At 39.5% G+C, this 26,506-nt stretch overlaps 1 protein-coding gene across 1 annotated transcript in view; it reads right to left on the bottom strand.

Moving 5' to 3' along the window:
* Positions 1–16,778, bottom strand: part of USP18 (ubiquitin specific peptidase 18) — a 51,347-nt gene extending 34,569 nt beyond the window's left edge. The window contains exons 1-4 of the mRNA XM_019465106.2: positions 16,742–16,778; positions 15,792–16,025; positions 14,619–14,715; positions 1,562–1,707 (exon numbers count right to left, since the gene is read on the bottom strand). Coding sequence (XP_019320651.2) covers positions 1,562–1,707; positions 14,619–14,715; positions 15,792–16,025; positions 16,742–16,778 — 514 coding nt within the window. The remainder of the gene's footprint in view (positions 1–1,561; positions 1,708–14,618; positions 14,716–15,791; positions 16,026–16,741) is intronic.
* Between the last annotated feature and the right edge of the window lie 9,728 nt (positions 16,779–26,506).

Raw genomic sequence — 26,506 nt, 5'->3', positions numbered from 1 at the left:
GGCAACCACCACTCCCTGCCCTGGTCCTAGCTGCTGCACCAAAAGGTCCACTGAGGACTCTAACAGCTCTTGTAGCTATTTCAGATACCCTACATCTCTCTCCAAGGATCACACAGTTATCTAGGTCATGGACCCCAGAAGCCTAAGCCACTAAGACATTATAACCCCTGGACCCAGAGCCACCATACACCACACCTGGTGCCCCCACACCACTAGACCTAGACCACAGCACACTCTAGCTGTAGGTGAAGGTCTTTCTCTAAAAAAGTCAATGCATAAAGTCTGTAATAAGTAACTACTTCTTCAAATGTGGAGACACCTACACAAGGCTACAGGGATCACAAAGAATCAGGGAAACACGATATCACCAAAAGAACAGAATATACTTTCAAAAACTGATCCCAAAGAAATGGAGATATACAAATTGCCTAGAAAATAATTATAAATAATTGTTCTAAAGATACTCAGAGCTGTCACAGAACATAATCAATTTCAATAAATCAGGAAAACAATGCAAGAAAAACAGAAGTTCAACAAAGAAAGAAAACATAAAAAAGAACCAAATAGAAATTTTGGAACTAAATAACACAGTGATTCAGCTGAAGAATTCAATAGTTTCGACAGCAGACTGGATGGAGTCTCAAAAGAGAAAGGAAAGTGACAGAAAACTTACTTAAGAAACAGTAGCTGAGACTTCCCAAATCTGGGGAGATTAGATATCTAAGTTAATAAAGCTCATAGGTCCCCAAGCATATTTAATTCAAACAGATATTCTCCAAGACATATCAGTGTTAAAACTTCAAAAAATCAAAGACAAAGAGAGATCTTAAGATCAATAATAGAAAGGAAGCTTATCACTTACAAGGGAACCCCCTATAAGGCTATCAGAGGATTTCTCTGCACAAACCTTACATGCCAGGAGACAGTGGAATGACATATTCAAAGTGATGAAAGAAAAAAACCGCCATCAAGAAAACTTTACTTCAGAAATGAAGGAGAGATAAAGGCTTTCCCAGACAAATGCTGAGGGAGTTCATCATAACTACACTTGCCTTACAAGAAATGCTAAAGGGAGTTCAGTTCTTCAACCTGAAAAGAAAGAACACTAACAGTAAAAAGGAAAGAGACTGAATCAGTCATTTTATTGATTTTTATTTTTATTTTAGAGAAAGCACGAGTGGGGGAGAGGGGCAGAGGAAGAGAGAGAGAGAAAAAATCTTAAGCAGGCTCCACACAAAGTGCAGAGCCTGACACAGGACTTGATCCCACAACCCTGGCATCATGACCTTAGCCAAAATAAAGAGTTGGACACTCAACTGACTGAGCCACCCAGCCACCCCTGAATCAACGATTTTAAAGCTTCCCACAAAGAAAATCCCAGGCCCAGAGGGCTTAATTCTGCCAAACATTTAAAGAATTAACACCTATCTCTTCACAAACTCTCCAAAAACAAATAAGAGAAGGGGACAGTTCCTGACTCATTTTTGAGGCCCTCACCCTCCCTCTACCCCCTTACCATCCCCCCTCCCTCTCTCTCTCAGAGATGAGAGGGCTGTCTTACTTGGAACATTGTACTTCTGGAGACAGTAGGCAAGTTCCAAGGGTTGCACTGCTTTCTGCCGGCTGTCCCGCATCCTCTCTAGTAGCAAGAGCAACTGGAAGGGGACACTTCTCCTTTGCTCTTCTGTTCCCCTTGGTACTGTTATCCTGCCAAATAAGAACATCCATTATTATCCTGCCAAATAAGAACCTCCTTATCGCCACAGTTCTCAATGCTAGATGCATACTGGAATCACTTGGGGGAACTTTCAAAAATATCCATGTCCGGGCCACTTTACAGATACCTAAATCAGAATTTCTAATAGTCGGGCCCAGTTATCAGAACTTTAAGTTTCCCAGATGACTTAAATGTACAAACGACTTGAAAAATACCATGTTAGCATATTGGCTATAGAGAGTACCCTCTCAAGAGGGGATCAGACAACTGTTGTCTCACCCCTCTCCCAACTCTGCCCAACAGTCAAACTTAAATGAAGGGCAGATGCAGAAGGTCCTGGGTCCATAGCAAAATGGCCATACAGTAAAATGTCCAGGCTGAAGTACTCCAAAGTGAAAAGGCAAATACTTATCTAGGTCCTGGGAAGAAAGGCTCATGCCAATGGAAGGGAAAAAAAAGAAAGCACTGGGCAGAAAAAAATATATGATAGGCAGAAAGGAAGATGTAAGCAAATTAGGAGGACCAGAGGCTCACCTCATCCCAGGAACACAACTGCATAACTATCAAATTGTCCTAAATACCCCAGAAATTGACCTAAAGACTGATAAAACAAACTCCACAATGAAAGGAAGAGAAGAGGCCACATAGAAAAATGTAAGAAGTATGGAGGTGAGGTTTTGGGGAGAAACAGATCACAGCTGCTGTGGAGGGGAGGGAACCATGACTGTGGAGAAGGGGGAGAGAGAGAGAGAAACGCACAGCAGAGTGCACAAGGAGAATGTTTCCCAAAAGCCATTGGTTTGGGAAAAAAAGAGGGGCAGACTTTTATGACTTCTTGCAACCAGCAAGGCTTAAACCTTGGAGTTTTAAAGGTCAGAGGTCTTGGCAGGGATAGAGTGTAGAGGGTCCTATACTGCTCCTGGAAAGAAGGCAGGGAAACAACTGGGGGCAGATAGCATGGAAACGACCATCTAAAAAGCACCTAGGGAATCAAGATCATCCAGAGGTAGGAAGATGGCAGCGTAGGAGGACGCTGGGCTCACAGCGTCCTGCAGATCACTTAGATTCCACCCACACCTGCCTAAATAACCCAGAAAACCACCAGAAGACTAGCAGAACAGATTCTCCAGAGCCAAATGTAGACGAGAGGCCCACGGAAGAGGGTAGAAAGGGTAGAGAGGCGGTGCATGCTACATGGACTGGCAGGAGGGAGCCGGGGCAGAGGGGCAGCCCGCCGGCAAAGCAGAGTCCCCGAGTCTGGCTTGCAAAAGTGGAGGGGCCAGACAAAGTGTGTTCGGACAGCAAGCGGGACTTAACATCTGGAAGGTTATAAGTTAACAGCTCTGCTCAGAGAGCGGGAGGGCTGGAGGACAATGGGAGGGAGAGTTGTTGAGCCCCGGACAACAGAGCGCAGCTTGGCGGGGAACAAAGGCACTTGCCAGTGCCATCTCCCTCGCCCAACCCCAGCCAAAATCCCAAAGGGATCCAGTTCCTGTCAGGGAACTTGCTTGCACCGGGCAAACACCCAACGCTGTGCTTCTGCAGATCCATCCCTCTGGTGGCAGGTCTGACTCCTCCCGGTGCCACAGAGCCCCTCTCGAAGCAGATCACCAAAGGAAAAGCAAACTGAGCCTGCCCCACCCACCCCTGTGCAACTTGCCAATCCACCCCAACTACTATGCCAGATCCCCAGCACCACAAGCCTGGCAATGTACAAGTAGCCCAGACAGGCCACGCCAACCCACAGTGAATCCCGCCCCTAGGAGAGGGGAAGAGAAGGTATACACCAGTCTGACTGTGGCCCCAGCGGTGGGCTGGGGGCAGACATCAGGTCTGACTGTGGCCCCACCCACCAATACAAGTTATTCAAGACAGCACAGGGGAAGTGCCCTGCAGTTCCGCACCATTCCAGGGACTATCCAAAATGATGAAACGAAGAATTCCCCTCAAAAAAACCTCCAGGAAATAACGACAGCTAATGAACTGATCAAAAACGATTTAAACAATATAACAGAAAATGAATTTAGAGTAATAGTCATAAAATTAATCGCTGGGCTTGAAAACAGGATAGAGGACAGCAGAGAATCTATTGCTACAGAGATCAAGGGACTAAGGAACAGCCAGGAGGAGCTTAAAAATGCTATTAATGAGCTGCAAAATAAAATGGAGACGACCACACCTCGGATTGAAGAGGTAGAGGAGAGAATAGGTGAACTACAAGATAAAATTATGGAAAAAGAAGAAGCTGAGAAAAAGAGAGATAAACAAATCTAGGAGTATGACAGGAAAATTAGAGAACTAAGTGATGCAGTAAAGAGAAATAATCTATGCATAATTGGTATTCCAGAGGAGGAAGAGAGAGGGAAAGGTGCTGAAGGTGTACTTGAAGAAATAATAGCTGAGAACTTCCCTGAACTGGGGAAGGAAAAAGGCATTGAAATCCAAGAGGCACAGAGAACTCCCTTCAGACGTGACTTGAATCGATCTTCTGCATGACATGTCATAGTGAAACTGGCAAAATACAAGGATAAAGAGAAAATTCTGAAAGCAGCTAGGGATAAACGTGCTCTAACATATAAAGGGAGACTGATAAGACTAGTGACGGATCTCTCTTCTGAAACTTGGCAGGCCAGAAAGGAATGGCAGGAAATCTTCAATGTGATGAACAGAAAAAATATGCAGCCGAGAATCCTCTACCCAGCAAATCTGTCATTTAGAATAGAAGGAGAGATAAACGTTTTCCCAAACAAACAAAAACTGAAGGAATTCATCACCACTAAACCAGCCCTACAAGAGATCCTAAGGGGGATCCTGTGAGACAAAGTACCAGACATCGCTATAAGCATGAAACCTACAGACATCACAATGACTCTAAACCCACATCTTTCTGTAACACTGAATGTAAATGGACTAAATGAACCAAACAAAAGACATAGGGTATCAGAATGGATAAAAAAACAAGACCCATCTATTTGCTGTCTACAAGAGACTCATTTTAGACCTGAGGACACTTTCAGATTGAAAGTGAGGGGATGGTGAACTATTTATCATGCTACTGAAAGTCGAAAGAAAGCTGGAGTAGCCACACACATAAGACAAACTAGACTTTAAATTAAAGGCTGTAACAAGAGATGAAGAAGGGCATTATATAATAATTACAGGGTCTATCCATCAAGAAGAACTAACAGTTATAAATGTCTATGCGCTGAATACGGGAGTCCCCAAATATATAAAACAATTACTTACAAACATAATCAACCTTATTGACAAGAATGTGGTAATTGCAGGGGACTTTAATACCCCACTTACAACAATGGATAGATCATCTAGACACATGGTCAATAAAGAAACAAGACCCCTGAATGCTACATTGGATCAGATGGACTTGACAGATATATTTAGAACTCTGTACCCCAAGGCAACAGAATATACTTTCTTCTCGAGTGCACACGGAACATTCTCCAAGATAGATCACATACTGGGTCACAAAACAGCCTTCAAAAGTATACAAGAATTGAGATCATGCATACTTTCAGACCACAATCGTATGAAGCTTGAAATCAACCACAGGAAAAAGTCTGGAAAACCTCCAAAAGCATGGAGGTTAAAGAACACCCAACTAAAGAATGAATGGGCCAACCAGGCAATTAGAGAAGAAATTTAAAATATATGGAAACAAATGAAAATGAAAATACAACAATCCAAATGCTTTGGGATGCGGCGAAGGCAGTCCCGAGAGGAAAATACATTGCAATCCAGGCCTATCTCAAGAAACAAGAAAAATCCCAAATTCAAAATCTAACAGCACACCTAAAGGAAATAGAAGCAGAACAGCAAAGACACCCCAAAACCCAGCAGAAGAAGAGAAATAAGAAAGATCAGAGCAGAAATAAACAAGATAGAATCTAAAAAACTGTAGAGCAGATCAATGAAACCAAGAGTTGGTTTTTGAAAAAATAAACAAAAAAGATAAACCTCTAGCCAGCCTTCTCAAAAAGAAAAGGGAGAGGACCCAAATAAATAAAACCATGAATGAAAATAGAATTATTACAACCAATCCCTCAGAAATACAAGCAATTATCAGGGAATACTATGAAAAATTATATGCCAACAAACTGGACAAACCTGGAAGAAATGGACAAATTCCTAAACACCCACACACTTCCAAAACTCAAACTGGAGGAAATAGAAAGCTTGAACAGACCCATAACCAGCGAAGAAATTGAATCTGTTATCAAAAATCTCCCAACAAATAAGAGTCCAGGACCAGATGGCTTCCCTGGGGAATTCTACCAGACGTTTAAAGCAGAGATAATACCTATCCTTCTCAAGCTATTCCAAGAAATAGAAAGGGAAGGAAAACTTCCAGACTCATTCTATGAAGCCAGCATTACTTTGATTCCCAAACCAGACAGAGACCCAGTAAAAAAAGAGAACTACAGGCCAATATCCCTGACGAATATGGATGCAAAAAATCTCAATAAGACGCTAGCAAATCGAATTCAACAGCATATAAAAAGAATTATTCACCATGATCAAGTGGGATTCATTCCTGGGATGCAGGTAGGGTTCAACATTCACAAATCAATCAACGTGACACATCACATTAATAAAAGAAAAGAAAAGACCCATATGATCCTGTCAATTGATGCAGAAAAAGCATTTGACAAAATTCAGCACCCTTTCTTAATAAAAACCCTCGAGAAAGGCGGGATAGAAGGAACATACTTAAACATCATAAAAGCCATTTATGAAAAGCCCACAGCTAATATCATCCTCAATGGGGAAAAACTGACAGCTTTACCCCTGAGATCAGGAACACGACAGGGATGTCCACTCTCACCGCTGTTGTTTAACATAGTGTTGCAAGATCTAGCATCAGCAATCAGACAACAAAAGGAAATCAAAGGCATCAAAATTGGCAAAGATTCAGTCAAGCTTTCACTTTTTGCAGATGACACGATATTATACATGGAAAACCCGATAGACTCCACCAAAAGTCTGCTAGTACTGATACATGAATTCAGCAAAGTTGCAGGATACAAAATCAATGTACAGAAATCAGTTGCATTCTTATACACTAATAATGAAGCAACAGAAAGACAAATAAAGAAACTGATCCCATTCACAATTGCACCAAGAAGCATAAAATCCCTACGAATAAACCTAACCAAAGATGTAACAGATCTGTATGCTGAAAACTATAGAAAGCTTATGAAGGTAATTGAAGAAGATAAAAAGAAACAGAAAAACATTCCGTGCTCATGGGTTAGAAGAATAAATATTGTTAAAATGTCAATACTACCCAAAGCAATCTACACATTCAATGCAATCCCAATCAAAATTGCACCAGCATTCTTCTCGAAGCTAGAATAAGCAATCCTAAAATTGATAAGTAACCACAAAAGGCCCTGAATAGCCAAAGTAATTTTGAAGAAGACCAAAGCAGGAGGCATCACAATCCCAGACTTTAGCCTCTACTACAAAGCTGTAATCATCAAGACAGCATGGTATTGGCACAAAAACAGACACATAGACCAATGGAATAGAATAGAAACCCCAGAACTAGACCCACAAAAGTATGGCCAACTAATCTTTGACAAAGCAGGAAAGAATATCCAATGGAAAAAAGACAGTCTCTTTAACAAATGGTGCTGGGAGAACTGGACAGCAACATGCAGAAGGATGAAACTAGACCACTTTCTTACACCATTCACAAAAATAAACTCAAAATGGATAAAGGACCTGAATGTGAGACAGGAAACCATCAAAACCCTAGAGGAGAAAGCAGGAAAAAACCTCTGACCTCTGCTGCAGCAATTTCTTACTTGACACATCCCCAAAGGCAAGGGAATTAAAAGCAAAAATGAACTATTGGCACCTCATGAAGATAAAAAGCTCTTGCACAGCAAAGGAAACAACCAACAAAACTAAAAGGCAACCAACGGAATGGGAAAAGATATTTGCAAATGACATATGGGACAAAGGCCTAGTATCCAAAATCTATAAAGAACACACCAAACTCCACACCCCCAAAAAAAATAATCCAGTGAAGAAATGGGCAGAAAACATGAATAGACACTTCTCCTAAGAAGACATCCGGATGGCCAACAGGCACATGAAAAGATGCTCAATGTCGCTCCTAATCAGGGAAATACAAATCAAAACCACATTCAGATATCACCTCACGCCAGTCAGAGTGGCCAAAATGAACAAATCAGGAGACTATAGATGCTGGAGAGGATGTGGAGAAACGGGAACCCTCTTGCACTGTTGGTGGGAATGCAAACTGGTGCAGCCACTCTGGAAAACAGTGTGGAGGTTCCTCAAAAAATTAAAAATTGACCTACCCTATGACCCAGCAATAGCACTGCTAGGAATTTACCCAAGGGATACGGGGGTACTGATGCATAGGGGCACTTGTACCCCAATGTTTATAGCAGCAGTCTCAACAATAGCCAAATTGTGGAAAGAGCCTAAATGTCCATCAACTGATGAATGGATAAAGAAATTGTGGTTTGTATACACAATGGAATACTATGTGGCAATGAGAAAGAATGAAATCTGGCCCTTTGTAGCAACACGGATGGAACTAGAAAGTGTGATGCTAAGTGAAATAAGCCATACAGAGAAAGACAGATACCATATGTTTTCACTCTTATGTGGATCCTGAGAAACCTAACAGAAACCCATGGGGAAGGGGAAGGAAAAAAAAAAAAGAAGTTAGAGTGGGAGAGAGCCAAAGCTTAAGACACTCTTAAAAACTGAGAACAAACTGAGGGTTGATGCGGGGTGGGAGGGAGGGGTGGGGAGGTGATGGGTATTGAAGAGGGTATCTTTTGGGATGAGCACTGGGTGTTGTATGGAAACCAATTTGACAATAAATATCATATACTAATAAATAAATAAATAAATAAATAAATAAATAGCACCTAGGGCACACAATGGGGTGATTATTCACTCTTCTCAGAGAGCATCTCCGAGAGGCAGCATTCACAGGGACACTTCTCTGGGAGTAAAAGGACCAGCTTGTGCCATTTCCCTCCCCCACTCCTCAGCAGAAATACAGAACCACCTATGGGGGGGCAGCACAGCACCAACACTAGCTGCCTAACTTGCATACACCATGCCCCACACCCCCAATCTCCAGTAACACAACTCTTTTCAGTCATTCTTGCCTCAGTCCCAATGTGGTGGGCCCCTCCTCCAGAAGACCAGCACAAACTTCTGCCCACACCACACCTCTTGACCAGAGAGTCCTGCAGGACCTCAGTTCCAGTGCAGTTGGTGACAGGCCTCACTTCACAAGCAGACCAGAGCATAACTAGCTAAAACTCAACATTCAGGGAATAACATTGCCCATAGCAGGCAAGGAGAGTCTTTTTAGACAACTGGCCTGAAAGACAGAGCAGCTGAAACACAACAGCAGGTGGCATGCAGCATACACTAGAGACACTCCCTGAAGTGGCAGGCCCTGGTCACTACATGACGTCTCTTCATTAGGACATTACTTTCAGGAAGAGGAGACACAACTGGCTTTTCTATCACAGAGAAGTAGGCAGAGATTTAGACACAATTGGAAGACAGAGGAATTTATCCCAAATGAAAGAACAAGATAAGGCCACAGCCAGAGACCTAAGTGAAACAGATATAAGTAACATGCCTGAGGGAGAATTTAAAGCAATAATCATAAGGATATTCACTAGGTTTGAGAAAAAAATGACAGACATCAGTGAGACCCTTATTACAGAGATAAAAGAGTTAAAAAAGAATCAATCAGAGATGAAGAGTGCAATAAATGAAATTAGAAACATGTCTGATGCAACGAACAGCAGGCTGCAAGAAACAGAGGAACAATTAATGACCTAGATGACAAAGTAAAGGAAAGCAATGAAACTGAACAAAAGCAAAATTATGCAACATGAGAATAGATATAGAACTCGAAGACTCCATCAAATGTAATACCATTTTATTATAGGAGTCCCAGAAGAAGAGAGAGAAAGGGTGACAGAACATGTATGTGAAAAATAGCTAAAAACTTCCCTAATCTGGGGAAGGAAGCAGACATCCATATCCAGGAGGCACAGAGAACTCCCAACAAAATAAACAAAAGGGGGCCAATACCAAGACATACTGGAATTAAATTTGCAAAATATGATTAAAAAGAAAAACCTTGAAAACAGCAAGACCAAAGAGGTCATTAACTTACAAGGGGAAACTCATGAGATTTTTCAACATAAACTTGGCAAGCCAGAAGGGAGGGGCATGATATATTCAAAGTGCTGAATGGGAAATATCTGCAGTCAAGAATACTCTATCCAGCAAGGCTACCATTCAGAATATAAGGAGAGATAAAGAGTTTCCCCAACAAACAAAAACTAAAGTAGTTTGTGACCGCTAAACCAGCCCTGCAAGAAATATTAAAGACAATTCTTTGAGTAGAAAGAAGAGGCCAAAGTGACAAAGACAAGATCAGAGAAAATCTTCCAGAAACAATGACAAAACAAGTCATAAAATGGCAATAAATAATACCTATCAATAATTACTTTGAATGTAAATGGACTAAATGTCCCAATCAAAAGACCTAAGATATTAGAATAGATTAAAAAACAACAACAACAAGACCAATCTATAAGCTACCTACAAGAGACTCATTTTAGACCTAAAGACACCTACAGATTGAAAGTGAGGGGGTGGAGAAACATTTATCATGCAAATAAATGTCAAAAGAAAGCTGGAGTGGCAATACCTGTATCAGATAAACTGGATTATAAAACAAAGACTGTAACAAAAGGCAAATGGGGGTGGGGGGTGGCTGGGTGGCTCAGTAGGTTAAATGTCCAACTCTTGATTTCAGCTCAGGTCATGATCTCATGGTTCATGAGATGGAGCCCTGTTCAGGCTCTGCACTGACAGCAAGGAGCCTGCTTGGGATTCTCTCTTTTTCTCTCTCTCTGTCCTCCCCCCAGACCAATAACCTGCAAAGAAATTGAATAAATAATCAAAAAACTCCCAAGAAACAAAAATCTAGAATCAGATGGCTTCATAAGTGAATTCTATGAAACATTTAAAGAAGAGTTAATACCTATTCTTCTCAAACAATCCCAGAAAATAGAAAAAGAAGGAAAACTTCCAAATTCATTCTATGAGGCCAGCACTACTGTGACACTAAAAACACCACTAAAAAAAGCAAACTACAGGCTATTAACCCTGATGAACATGGATACAAATAAAATAAATACTAGAAAACTGAATCCAAACCTCAATAAAATACTAGCAAATGAAATCCAACAATACATTAAAAGAATTATTCACTGTGAGCAAGTGGGATTTATGCTTGGGTGGCAAGGGTGATTCAATATTTACAAATCAATCATTGTGATAAATAACGCTAATAAAAGAAAGGATAAGAACCATATGATCCTCTCAATAGATGCAGAAAAAGCATTTGACAAAGTACAACATCCATTCATGATAAAAACCCTCAACAAAGTAGGGATAGAGGGAGCATACTTCAACATAATAAAGGTCATATATGAAAACCTCACAGCTAGCATCATCCTCAGTGAGGAAAAGCTCTCAGTCAGGAAGAAGGTCAGGAACAACAGGGATGTCCACTCTCACCACTGTTATTCAATGTAGTACTGGAAGTCCTAGCCATAGCAATCAGACAACACAAAGAAATAAAAGGCTTCCAAAGTGGCATGGGAGAATTCAAACGTTTACCATTTGCAGATGATATGACACTCTACATAGAAAACCCTGAAGATTCCACAAAAAAAAAAAAAATGCTAGAACTGATACACGAATTCAGTAAAGTCACAGGATATAAAATCAACATACAGAAATCTTTTACATTTCTATACACCAATAATAAAGCAGAAGAAAGAGAAACAGGGGTGCTTGTGTGGCTCAGTTGGTTAAGTGTCTGAATCTTGGTTTCAGCTCAGGTCTTGATCTCGTGATTTTGTGAGTTCAAGTTCTACATCAGGCTCTGTGCTGATAGCATGGAGCCTGCTTGGGATTTTCTCTCTCTCTCTCTCTCTCTCTCTCTCTCTCTCTCTCTCTTTCTCTCTCTCTCTCTCTCTCTCCCCCCCCTTCCCCCACTCACACTGTCTCTGTCTCTCTCAAAATAAATAAATAAACTTAAAAAAAAACTAAAGAGAAATGAAGGACTCAATCTCATTTACAATTGCACCTAGATTCCTAGATACCTAGGAATAAACCTAGGCACCAAAGAGGTGCAAGACCTATACTCTGTACTCTGAAAACTATACAACACTGGCAAAAGAAATTGAAAAGAACACAAAGAAATGGAAAAACATTCCATGTTCATGGATTGGAAGAACAAATATTGTGAAAATGTCTACACTACCCAATGCAATATACACATTTAATGCAATCCCTATCAAAATACCAACAGCATTTTTCACAGAGCCAGAACAAACAATCCTAAAATTTGTATGTAACCACAAAAAGACTCTGAATATCCAAAGCAACCCTGGAAAACTCTTGGAGTTTTCCCTGGAAAAGAAAAGCAATGCTGGAGGCATCACAATTCTGGACTTCAACTTATATTACAAAGCTGTAGTGGTCAAGACAATAGGGTAATAGCACAAAAATGGACACATAGATCAGTGGAACAGAGTAGAAAACCCAAAAATAAACCCACAACTATATGGTTAATTAATCTTTGACAAAGCAGGAAAGACTATCCAATGGAAAAAAGACAATCTCTTCAACAAATGCTGTTGGGAAAACTGGACACCAACATGTGGAAGAATGAAACTGGACCACTTTCTTACACCACACACAAAAATAAATTCAAAGTGGTAAAAATGTAAACGTGAGACCTGAAGCCATTAAAATCCTAGGGGATAACACAAGCAGTAATCTCTTTCACATCAGCCATAGCAACTTCATACTATAGGTCTACTTGAGTCAAAGGAAATAAAAGCAAAAATAAACTGTTGGGACTTCATCAAAATAAAAAGCTTCCACACAGTGAAGGAAACAATCAACAAAACTAAAAGGCATTCTATGAAATGGGAAAAGATATTTGCAAATGACATATCTAATAAAGGGTTAGAATCCAAAACCTATAAAGAACTTATAAAATTCAACATCCAAAAAACAAATAATCCAATTTAAAAACGGGCAGAAGACATGAATTGACATTTTTCCAAAGAAGACATCCATATGGCCAACAGACACATGAAAAAATGCTCAATATCACTCATAACCAGGGAAATATAAATCAAAACTATGAGATATCACTTCACACCTATCAGAATGGCTAAAATCAACAACAACAACAACACAACAGGTGTTGGCAAGGATGTGGAGAAAGAGGAGCCCTCCTGCACTATTGGTGGAAATGCAAACTGACACAGTTACTGTGGAAATCAATGGAGGTTCCTCAAAAGAGGGGCGCCTGGGTGGCTCAGTCAGTTGAGTGTCTGACTTTGGCTCAGGTCATGATCTCACAGTCTGTGGGTTTGAGCCCCACGTCGGGCTCTGTGCTAACAGCTCAGAGCCTGGAGCCTGCTTCGGATTCTGTGTCGCCCTCTCTCGCTGCCCCTCCCCCGCTCATGCCCTGTCTCTCTCTCTCTCTCTCTCTCTCTCTCTCTCTCTCTCTCTGTCAAAAATAAACATTAAAAAAAAAGTTAAAAAAGAACTTCCAGCTATTGCACTACTAGGTATTTACCCAAAAGATACAAAAATACTAATTCAAAGGGATATATACACCCCAATATTTATAGCAATATTAACTACAATAGCCAAACTATGGAAACACCCCCCTGGTGTCTGACTGATGAATGGATAAAGAAGATATGGTATACATACAGGATGGAATATCACTCAGCCATAAAAAATAATTAAATCTTCCCATTTGCAACACGGAGCTACAGAGTATTATGCTACGTGAAAATAAGTCAAAGACAAATACCATATGATTTCACTCATATGTGGTATTTAAGAAACAAAACAAACAATCATAGGGGAAAAAAGAGAGGGGAAACTAAGAAACAGACTCTTAACTACATAGAACAAACTGATGGTTACTAGATGGGAGGTGGGGACCGGGGAATGGGTGAAACAAGTGAGGGGATTAAGGAGTGTATTTGTGATAAGCACAGGGTGTTGTATGGAAGTGTTGAATCACTATATTGTATACCTAAAACTAATATTACACTGTATGTTAACTAACTAGAATTTAAACTTTAAAAAAAGAGTCTAGGGACAAGAGAAAACCTTATTAAAAAACTAATTACAGGGGGCCTGGGGTGGCTCAGTCGGTTAAGTGTCCAACTCTTGATTTTGGCGCAGGTCATGATGTCACAGTTCGTGAGTCTGAGCCGTGCATTTGGCTCCACGCTGCTTGGGATTCTCTCTCTCACCCTCTCTCTCTCTGCCCCTACCCTGCTCACGCTCTCTGTCAAAATTAATTAGTAAATAAACATCTTTTAAAATAATGTGTGATAAAGTACATACATATGTAAATATATATACACATATATATACACTTTGTGTGTGTTCATGTTCTGTTTGAGAGGGCTCAATGGAGAGACTCAAGGACCTATTCATTGATTTACTCCTCTGAATTTGGTCTAGTCCCAACACTGTTTTAACCAAATCAGTGGCTGTCAATCCTGGCTGCACTTTACAATCACCTGGGGAGTCTAATGCCTAAGCCCCACCCCAGACCATCTGAAACCAAGTATCTGGTGGTGGGAACAGGCATTTATATTTCTTTTTAAACATCTTAGGTGATTATAGTGTGTATTCTAGAATGTGCAGAACAAGTTCTTTTCTCTGGCAACTTTCAAAAGAAGACTTAAAGTCACTGTGAAAAATTGAGAATTTGAAAATGTAAAATACACATGTTTATCAGCCTTACCTCTTCAATATCCTGGTGAAGCCCACATTCATAATTAATACCTGAATAAGGGAGTTAAGACAGCAGGTCTGTCCAATGTTGTGTAAACCAACCGGGCCTATATAAGAAAGAGGGAAAAAAATACTGAGGACAAGGGCAAGCTACGGGATTTAACAAAAATCAAATGTTTTTCTAAGATCTAAGGACATAAAATCCTGAAAAATACTCTCAGAGGTACAAATATTTCACTAAGGAGCATCCAAACAAATTGGAGAGGAGAGATAAAGCATTGGACTCTGAAAAGCGAAACAGGAGTAAAACTCTTAATAGGAAAAGAGAGCTGTCACAAGAAAGAGTATTACTCAATGTCAAATGAGTAGTACAAGCAATTGTTATAAGAGCAAAGGCAAAGAAAGAAACATTATAGGAAGCATAACTGGAAGCATTATGAGTTCCTCCCACTCAAGTTGTTCCTTACAGAGTCAGAATGGGCACCTATGGAGCTCAGAGATAAGAGTAATTTCTTAGCTAGTCTATTTCAGACTCCACTGGAAAGTCCCCTGCTCAGTCCCTACCATGTGGTTGAAGGAAATCAGAAAAAAAAATCTCTGGGGGAGATTCACTAATCTAGGCTGATCTCCAGAGGCTAGAAGCCAAAAGGAACTTAAAAAGATAAGAAAAACAAAAAACAGCACTTTCCTAACAACCTACCAACCTCTCTTATCCCAACCCATCTTGGGCTCAGCAGACTACACAGGTGAGTAATTTAAGAGGGAGGGAATACCACTAATCTCAGCATTCCTGGGGAAAGGGTTTTTGTGTATATGAGATAGGGCATTAAGAAAAAAATCCAGGGACAGCAAGTAATCACAGATTTCAGCTCCTGAATTGGCAGGAGCACCTTGCCTCAAGACAGGCTAGCACATAGGTGTAACGGCAAAGGCAGGAACTAATGCTGACTGCTACTATATGCTAAGCATTAGTTTGAAGCAGTTTCCACAGATTATATCATTTACCCCTCCCAACAACCTTATGCACTCAGTACTATGATTATTCCTATTTTACAGATGCAGAAATGAAGGCACAAGAAATCAGGAGTCATTAAACACAAAGCTTTACTGCTTCAGGGTACAGTAGATGAGCAAAGCATTTCTATGCAGTGAAAAAGAGAAAAAATATGAGAGATCTAATGACCATGAGGGCAGTCCAAGGCACTGAGGCGCTCCCTTAGCTCTTCCTTCTTCCTCTTCATATTGTTTTCTTCCTTCTTCTCAACGAGTTCTGCTGAGAAATGCTGAGACTCAGCCAGGATGCACTGGCAAATTTCCTCAGGAACCCCAACACCTGACCCTTTACTGATCACTCCAAAATTCCCAGGCCATGAGCTGTCTGGCCTGTCTTCAGGACTGCACACTTCCAGGAAGAGCTCTTATGAGTCAGCTTTGGTGGGAGCTCTGTGAAAACACACCATAGATAGGTAAGAGAAGAGGGAAAGCATATTCATGTGATCAGTTCTGATTCCAAACAGCCAAGTCTTAGAGGGAAAGAAACGTTTGGCTTATAAAGTTCTAGGGCTAGCAATGACAGCTAGGCTAGACACTCCTTGCCTTTGTCCCCCACATTTCCATTTTTTCTTCTTCAGACCAGACTGCCATATACTCTTTCCCCCAGGTTCTCTATTCTGGAAAAGAGCACAACGTTCACCAAGGGGGTCCAGACCAGAAACCTAGGTGTCTCCTTGCTCCTCACCACCAGCCCAAACAATCATTGAGGACTGTCAATTCTACCACCTGAAGGCTGCTCATAAGGACTCTCCTTGCTATACATACCCTTGACTTCCTGGGAAGCCTGTCCTGGCTCCTCCAACAGGCCTACATGCTGTCTAGGTGTCCATGCACTTTGTACTCAGAGCTATTCAAATAATTGGTTCATTATGTTCTATTGTGGGGAATAGCTATCTCTCCACTTGTACTCTACAGTGGTGCACCACTCAGACTCCTCCTACAGGAGAGACACCATTTCTCAGGCTGAGGGGAGCACTGGTTGACAGCTCCCCAATGAGTCCCTGTCCATTAATTTACTGAAAGAAGAAATTTATCCCTATCCAATGACTGGACAATAGGGAGTATATATAAAAGCCTTACCACCTTGCCTCATGGTGAAATAGCTCTGAAGAGTCATCTAGCCCCAGAGCTCCCCTTAAGATCAACTGAGTTCTCTGTTGCAACTATTTGGCAGCTCAACTCCTCCCTCACCTTTCCCAGGTGTTGTTCCCAATGATACTCCCCAGTAAACCTCCCACATGCACATCTCAGAGTTTCAGCATCTGACCTGAGACCCTAAACTGTGAGCATCTGGAAGTCAGGGAGTGTGTACTTTTAACTGATTCCCTTTCACTTTGCACAGAACACAGTGGGCATTCAATAAATAACCACTGAACAAATGAATGAATTAACAAATGGAGACTTGCAGGGAACAAAAGAAATGTTTTCAAATAGCTAAAAGGCTATCATGTGGAAGAGACATAATTAGATTTAATTAGATTTCTTGTCTTTGGGGCATGGGGGTGGAAGAGATCAAAATACCTAATGTGTGAAAACTACAAAGAAATAGACTTCACTTCAAAATAAATAAGAACTTTCTCACAGCCAGCAAGCCAACTCCAGAAGCAGTAATTTGTTCCTCATATAGATATTTAAGCAGAGGCTGGGCTAGCCCTTGAAAGAAATAGAGTGTAGAAAGGAATTGAACAGTAGGTGGAGGGTGAGATCTCTTGTTTCCTTCCAAATATGAAGCCTTTGATTCTTTCTAAATATTCACATTAATTCACATTAATTCACATTAATTTGACTGTGTCCCACTGAATTATGTGTTCTGGAGAATTAACATGGCAGATGGAATAAGAAATCACTGCTGTTTCTGGAGAAAAGAAAAACCCTTATACATACACAAATACCCACTAAGGAATATATATATATATATATATATATATATATATATATATATGGAATATATATATATATATATGTATATGTATGTGTATATATATATATACATAATTTTAATACGGTTATTTTTCAAATAATGCTAACTTATGACAAATATTTATAAAATGCAGAAACGTAAAACAAAGAAAATATAAATCACTCATAATCCCAGGACCTAGGGATAACCACTACCTGGTATGTATCAATTTTTTTCCCATATATTTTTGATATGGTTGATATTTTACATTTTTCTCATTTCACATCATAACAATAATTTTCCCAAGCTCTTTATAAATACTTTTATCAAAGCTTATTTATTTATTTATTTATTTATTTATTTATTTATTTTTGAGTGAGAGAGAGAGAGAGAGAGAGAGCATTGGAGGGGCAGAGAGAGACAGAGAGACAGAATCCTAAGCAGGCTCTGCACTGTCAGCACAAAGCTCGATGTGGAGCTTGAACTCACGAACCATGAGATCATCACCTGAGCTGAAATCAAGAGTTGAATGTTTAACCAACTGAGCCACCCACGCACCCCTCTTTATAAATACTTTTTGATGACTAATATAGCAATAAAACATTGCTAAGTATTCTGGTTGTTTTTTGTTTCAATTTTTTACAACTATAACAAATACTACACTGAATATTTTAAGGCAAAAACCTCTTCTCTACCTTTTCGATGTTTCTCATGCAAACTAAAGGTCCAGGGACACAATAAAACTCAGCTATAAATGAGATTACATTAACCACAGAACCCAAATTCCCCCTAGTCTTTTACTTTCTCCTGACAACACAGACATCAGCCACCTATAAATGTTCCCCAAGCATATTTTGGAATCTCAAGAAGAGTCTCTCATATGTTTTAGAATAAGATGACAACCACTGTACCCTGCCTCTACCCACCCCAGAGTATCCACCAAGTATCTGCAGGACACTGCTGGATGAAACAATCAAGGTTTCCTCCTATCTCCAAGTTGGGGTAAGTGAGGCATGGCCAGCTCCTCCCACTGCCTTGTGCCCTTTGATTTCATCAAGTTCCTTCTGCAAGGATTTCAACTTCTGCCTGCAGCTGCTCTCTGCCCAGGTTTCTCAATCCTGTGCCCAGGTCTAAGCTGGGGAGCATAGACTACACTGTCTTCTCTATGTCTCCCTGCTCTCCACTCAGGGGCATATATGCAAGATTTCCTCAGTTGTTCCCTTGTCCCCAAGCAAATAAATCTGTGGCCCTCTAAGTTATCTGACCATCAGCAACAACCAGACATAAAATCAAGGTTTAGGACAGACTCTTAAACAAGGTCAAAGTGTACAAAGTTTAAGGTTCTTAATATATGTTGCTAAATGCCTTGCACCAGTTTATACTCTGACCAGCGGGCTATGAGCGATCCATCAGAACTCAATGGCTAAATGAAATAACCTAAGTTCATTTACACTCACAAGGACATATTTTCATGGAAAAAAAGCAAGTTAGGAATTGGGTTTATTAAAGAAAAAAGGGTATGGTTTGAAATAAGGGGCATCTTGAGGCAAGGCAGGTAACGTGCAAAAAAGATCAGTGGTTTTAGAGGAGGAGAATGTGAAGAAAAGTGTACAAAGGATTATATAAGCAGATTTGCATAGGTGAGTCCAAACTAGGACTGGAATAAAGTGTAAAAGTTCCAACATTTTAATTTTTCTAAAAAGTAACTAGTCACTAGTAGTCAGGGAAATGCAAATCATGACCACATTTGACTATTCAATTGGCAACAATTAAGAATTCTGATGGAACCAAATGTTAGAAGGAACATAGATAAATAGGATTGTTTATACACTACCAGGGGAGGAGTGTAAAATGGTATAATCACTTGAGAAAACAATTTGGCATCATCTTATAAAGTTAAACATTCACTTAACCTCAACCCAAAAATTCCAAAAGAAATTCTTACATGTCCCTGGAGATGTATACAAGAATGTTCACAGCAGCACTGTTTACAACAGCAAAAACATGGGGAAAAAATCCAAGCACTCAACCCAATGGACAGAAGAATGGGTGCATAAGCTGTAATCAATGTATACAATGAAATAATATTCATCAGTTGTATATGAACAAACTATAGCATGTCACAATATGGTGACCCTTAGAAACATAATGTTGAGTCAAAATATATTCAAACTCAAGGAAAATGGAACATTGTGTTGCTTAGGCATCAATATATATGTGTGTAATAAAGCTTTTAGATATCTGTATATGTGTGTAATGAAAACCATAAGGATCAGGTGATGACCTCTGATTCAGAGACACAGGGATGAGACAAGTGGAGAGCATGTTATTGTGTTATTGTACTATAGTAATAGTCTAGTTTGGGGATGAAGGGGTTTCATAAGTGTTTTATTATTAATTAGTTAAATAATTAATTGGAACTTGGAGTCAAGGCTAATGGTCTGAGGAAAACATGGTCTAACATAGGCCTAAAAAAATTTATTCTCAGGGTGCCTGGTTGGCTCAGTCGGTGTAGCATCCAACTTCGGCTCAGGTGGTAATCTTGCCACCACAACGGCCTTTGAGCTGATAGCATGGAGCCTGCTTCAGATTCTGTGTCTCCCTCTCTCTCTCTGCTCCTCCCCAGCTAGTGCCCTCTCTCTCTCTTTCTCTCTCTCTCTCTCTCTCAAAATTAACTAAACATTTTAAAAGATTTTTAATTCATTCTCTCTGCACAGAGCTCATGGCACAGCTCAAGGAGGTAAGGCAGAACACAACTGATGACAAATCTGAACTGCTGACAAATCACTCTGTGGATTTTCCCCAACAACACTCAGTTTTAACTGACTGTGATGAGGAGTCTTTAAAGGCAGAAGTGCTGCTACAAAGCTCTGTCTTCTCTTCTAGTGGAAAAAAATTAAGAAGTCAAACTAAGTTTGGGCATGCAAGCACTGTCCCCAAATACAGGAAGAATATCCAAATAGAAATGAGCTGAAGAAAGTCTGCCAAGCAGTGTACCAAATAAATAAAAATGAGCACACATTAAACAACAAATAATAAAAGACATAATGTAAAAATCCTAAATTTAGCATATGGAAAGATCATTCCTATTTATTCCTATTTTTTTTATGAAAGTAGCACTGTATCCAGAAGAATTCTAAACATTATATGAAGACTTAAATTTTTCAGATGAAGTAGAAAAGCCCCAAAGTGTGGCTTCAATGTCATTATTCAACCAAGATCTGCTCTTTGGCTTCAACTTTGGCCTCAGCCTTTGAAAGTCCAATTAATAAAACACCCACTTTGGTGGCATTTCTGGTGCCCTTGGACTTGTGCATGATCAAGTGATTACTTTGGTAACCACCATATGTAATCGGTGTAACAAAAAAGGTCATTTTAATTAGCTGTTAATATCTGAATATGCAGTTGCAAATACTACATGCATAATTGAGGGTGGAAAATCATATACTTTATATGTTTATATGTCACCTGCAAAGGTAAGATGCTGAAATAATGGGTGGTTTAGGCCATTACCTTTATGTATAAAACTAGTATTTTAAAATCTTAAAAAAGGAAAAGAAATTGAAAATTAATACATATATTAAAAAGAATAAATTTGCTAAATAGTTTATGAAGAATATTATATCTTTTGGGGCTTACAATTATTTATTAAATTTAAAAAGTAATTTCAACTGTGCTTGCTTTGGCAGCACATATACTAAAAAGTAATTTCAATTAATAAAGTTAAGATTACATTACTTCTATGCTTTATAAAATTGTTTGCTACCACAGCATTCATAATACTAAATAAAATAATCTTTAAGAATTGTATTTAGGGGCACCTGGGTGGCTCAGTCGGTTAAGCATCTGACTCTTGATTTCATCTCAGGTCACAATATCATAGTTCGTGAGATGAAGCCCCACGTCATTGGGCTCTGGGCTGGCAGTGTAGAGCCTGCTTGGGATTCACTCTCCCCCCTCTCTCTTTGCCACTCTCCTGCTCGTGTGTGCACACTCTCTCTCTCTCTCTCTCAAAATAAATAAATAAATTTAAAAAAAAGAATTGTATTTAAGCTTTAATTATTCCCGATGCCATGAGTCTTTCAAGAAAAAAATCCTATTTGCAAATTCTTACATCTTGTAAAGACGAATTAAAAGCAGAATGTCAGCTTTACAACCTGAAATTATCATGAGGAGAAAAACTCCAAATATATATACTAAAAAATCAGTAATAAATCATCCCTCAGCCTAGGTATAATAAAGAATATTTTAAAATCTTTTAAAAGTTTAGAGAAAAACGAGGTACCCAAAACACAGTTTGTTCTCACTAGTCATACTTCAAAAACCACATACTACATAAGCTGGCTCAAGCACCCAGCTCTTTGCAGTGTTTAGTCTATTTATGAAAGCTAAAGACTGTTATCCAAATGACTGGTTAGATTGTCACTCAATTCAATAGTTGGAAATGAAACTTTTAAGACATGTCCAAACTATGAATCTTAGGGACAACATTGTTCTGGAAAATATGCTCCTAAAAATAATTTTCCTGAATTATATTCTGCTGGGCACACACAAACACACACACATAAAACAGTGATAATTTTAAATGTGCCACTTCTATATCATGTACATCAGGTATCTATCTGAACAGGCAGAAAAAAACTAGAATCTCTTTTAAATTTAAAAGTATGGTGGATTGATGGTGAATTCAGCCAGGATTCTCTCCTTGCAAATCTGATTGAAGAGATTTACAGACTGAAAAAACAGTTTTCAAAATGTCAATGCCATTAACAGTGGATCACGCAAGGTGAAGGCTATGAATGGTTTAGGAATCACATACACAGTCAGGGCTAGCTTCCTGAGTGTGCAAACTGTAGTTGCAGAGACCTGTATTCAAGACAGCCCAGGCCTGGTTTAATGCTTGCCTGTTATGGACTGGAAATTCTTAATATGTTTAACAAAGAGCCCCACATTTTTATTTTACCATAGGACCCACAAGTTAGAAGCCTGTCCTGCATATCCTTCAGTATGTGTTCAGAAAGTAATCACAGCACAGAAGAATGTAACAGAAATCCTTGGCCAAAGGAGAGAGAGAGCAGGGCAATTTCATGGCTCTTCATTAGTTTGATATTGTCCTGTTGGGTACTCACATAACATGTTCAAACACTATGGAATGACAGACATTAAGTGCTTAGAAGGCTACTCTACCCACAAAAAAAAAGCCTTAATACTATAGTTTGCAGAACTTAGTGCCTGCGGTTTGTTCACTGGAACCTACTGAAGTAACCAAACTAAAAGTCATCTTGAGAATTCAAATACTTCTCATGTGATACCTGCTGTAAGATCCTCCTGACCTTCAATTCCAATGAAGATGCTAAAATTGGTGTGCATTTAAGTAAAGGTGAGGGGCAGATGGACTCAACCGTAACCGAGTATTGATTTTAACACTCAGCCTTTTAGTGTTCTGCCAAAAGGTGCCAAAAAGTAGGCAGACGCTGTCGTGACTACAAAAACACAAACTTGTGTAAAAGTTTTTCTGAATATATAGTAATTTTCAATGTGTTTTTTCAACTAGTAGATAACTAAAAGTGCAACTGTTATTTTGAGGAGGGTGGGGTCCTGATTTTTTGTTTTGTTCTGCTAAAATATTGGGAACCACTGATCTTATGTCTTGCTATTTAGAAAAGCAGATCAGCATCACCTGGAAGTCTGTTTAAAAGAATATTAGGGGGCGCCTGGGTGGCTCAGTCAGTTAAGCATCCAACTTCAGCTCAGGTCATGATCTCACAGTTCGTGGGTTCGAGCCCCGCATCGGGCTCTGTGCTGACAGCTCAAAGCCTGGAGCTTGTTTTGGGTTCTGTGTATCCCTCTCTCTCTGCCCCTCCCCTGTTCATGCTCTGTCTCTGTCTCAAGAATAAATAAACATTAAAAAAAAAAAAAAAAGAATATTAGGCCCCAATACAGACCTACTGAATTGGAATCTGCATTTTGACAAGATTCTTGGCTATTTATTTACACATTAAAGTTTGAGAAGATGTTCTAGACAAGTACTAAAGCGTAGGATGTCAAGTGTTGACCAGTGACATACAGGTTTCAATGCAGGACAACAACTTTCAATTAGTTTCATGAAGATTGTTCTCAGTGTTAGTTTCCTTAAAGGTTCATGATTTCCTCGTTGCTTTATTTGTATTTAAGGAATCCATTAGTGAAAACCTTATGGTGCTTATTTGTAGAGATACAGAAGATAGAAAGCTCTTGGTCCAGGTATAGCAGCACCAATCAACTTTCCATACTTACCCCCACTGCACAAGCATGACACATTCTGCCACTGGGAGTAAACGCTGCTACACAGCCTGAACACAAATTTGGCAACACGTATCACAATCTCAACAATGATCATAGTGGACATCTGTCATTTCTGCCAGCCCACTTACCCTCCTTTGGGTAGCAGAATCACCTTTTCATTGCAAAAACAATCTCCATTTTCATACTCTGCTGATTCAGTACAGCCCTTCCCAACTCCTCGCACCCACTCCTTGGCTCAAATAACCCAGGTCTGACCACATAGTGTCATTGGTGGCTGTTTTAGGAATGATCATGTGACGCAATCAGAGCTGATCATAAACTTGTTGGATGGCGCTTTAAGCTGTAAGAACATAAATCAGACCATCCTTTCCACCACAGAAAGGAAACTCAGGGGCAACTGGGTGGCTCAGTCAGTTAAGTGTCTGACTTCTGCTCAGGTCATGATATCGTGGTTCATGAGTTTGAGCCCTGCATCAGACCCTGTGCTGCAGCCTGCTTCAGGTTCTGTGTCTCCCTCACTCTTTATCAGTCCCCTGCTTGTGCTCTGTCTCTCAAAAATAAATAAACATTTAAAAACAAAAAACAAAAAAACGAAAACCCATCAGCCAAAGAAGAGTCAGTGACAGGAAACAGAACCAAGTAATGGGAGAAACACTGAGAATCCTGAGGCCAACAGCTTAAGAACTAGATCCAACCAAGCCTCAAGCTGCCTGCCCACCAAACTTCTCCACTCAGGGTCTCCTCTGCTGTTTTTAAAATTAGTTTGAAATGGTTTCCTGTCACTTGTAGCTGAAAGAGTACCAATTAATATTGATTAAGAAAATAATAAATGGGTGAAATAGGTGATGGGGATTAAGGAGTGCACTTGCTGTAATGAGCACTGGGTAATGTATGGAATTGTTGAATCACTATATCATACACCTGAAATTAATATAACACTGTATGTTAACTATACTGGAATTAAAATAAAAGCTTGGGGCACCTGGGTGGCTCAGTAGGTTGAGCATCCAACTTCAGCTTAAGCCACGATCTCACAGTTTGTGAGTTTGAGTCCCACATCAAGCTTGCTACTGTCGGCCCACAGCCCGCTTTGGAACCTCTGTTCCTCTCTCTCTGCCCCTCCCCTGTCACATACTTTATCTCAAGAATAAATAAAACATAATAAAAAGTTAATAAAAAAGAAAATAATAATCAGAGATACACACAAAGATCTACATAAGAAATTCATTTTTATGGCTTGTTTTCTTTATGCTTTACAAAAAAGTAAAGTGAAATACTGATGAGGAAAAGTGCAGCATTTAGGAGACTCTGGTGAAATCATTCCATTACCATTTTGTCTATTCTTTTAAATATCTTTTTGTTCCTCCTTAATTAACACTAGATGATTTGGGGGGCACCTGGGTAGCCCGGTCAGTAGAGCTTCAGACTCTTGCTCTGGCTCAGGTCATGGTCTCACAGTTGGTGGGATGGAGTCCCACATGGGGCTCTGTGCTATTAGCATGGGGATTCTCTCTCTCCTCTCTGCCCCTCCCCCCGTTCACTCATGCATGTTCTCTCTCTCTCAAAATAAACAAACATTTCAAAAAACAAAAACACTATTTTATTTCTCAAAGTGGAATTTTTTGTTGTTGTCAACTGCCAAAAAATAAAAGTATGCTTTCAAATTCAAGAGCTATGGCACTATTTAAATGGCAAAAAAAAAAAAAAACGGAAATTCAACAATAAAAGTAAATTATGACCCACTCATAAAATGAAATGCTATGGTGACTTTAAAATCATTTTAGACTAATAGAGATGGGGAGATGACTATAACGTTTCATTGAATAAAAAAGAAATTATAAAAATATCATATGGTATAAACCTAATTTTTTTTCAATATGAATTAACTACAGAAAGAGAGAGATGGAGGGAGAGAGGAGAGACTAGGATGAAATATACCAAAAATGTCGTTAAAAAGTAACTCTTATTGGTGGAATTACAAAACATTTTTTCCTTTTTTTAAATTATTTCTCTTAACTTCCAAACTTCTTATAATTAGTTAATATGTAATTTTAAAATAAGCAATAATTCGGGGTGCCTGGGTGGCTCAGTCAGATGAACGTCTGACTTCAGCTCAGGTCACGATCTCATGGTTGAGAATTCAAGCTCCGTGTCAGGCTCTGTGCTGACAGCTCGGAGCCTGGAGCCTGCTTCAGATTCTGTGTCTCCCTCTCTCTGCCCCTCCCCTGCTCAATACTCTGTCTAGCTCTGTCTCAAAAATAAATACAAACATTAAAAAAAATTTTTTTTAATTTTAAAATAAGCAATAATTCATTTGGGGGATAGATTAATTATCTCTTAAGGGAATCCTTGGGTGGCAATAGTGTTCCTATTTCAAGATCCAAAAAATTAATGAATTAGGGATGAGAAGCGTTCGAATTTCTTAATTCTTTTACAAAATGTGAAGGAAAGGAGAAAATCTGAAGTTGGGAAACACCTAAATATATAAGCGGCATACATTAATAAATTCATGTTAAATGACTCAGATAGTAAGCTCTTTTACTTAGTGTTTATTCTCAATACTCATAAATAGTCTTAATAGTCTCTTAATAAATTAAATAAATAAATAAAAACAGTCTCATAAATAGTCATGAGGCTCAGCCTGGAGGGTTAAACTGAAA

The sequence above is a fragment of the Panthera pardus genome, unplaced genomic scaffold (assembly GCF_024362965.1).
Source record: "Panthera pardus isolate Hobbes unplaced genomic scaffold, ASM2436296v1 HiC_scaffold_6, whole genome shotgun sequence".
In the NCBI taxonomy this organism is placed as follows: Eukaryota; Metazoa; Chordata; class Mammalia; order Carnivora; family Felidae; genus Panthera; species Panthera pardus.
Note: the sequence above shows the minus strand (reverse complement) of the source record. Positions and strands in the feature narration are given on the sequence as shown.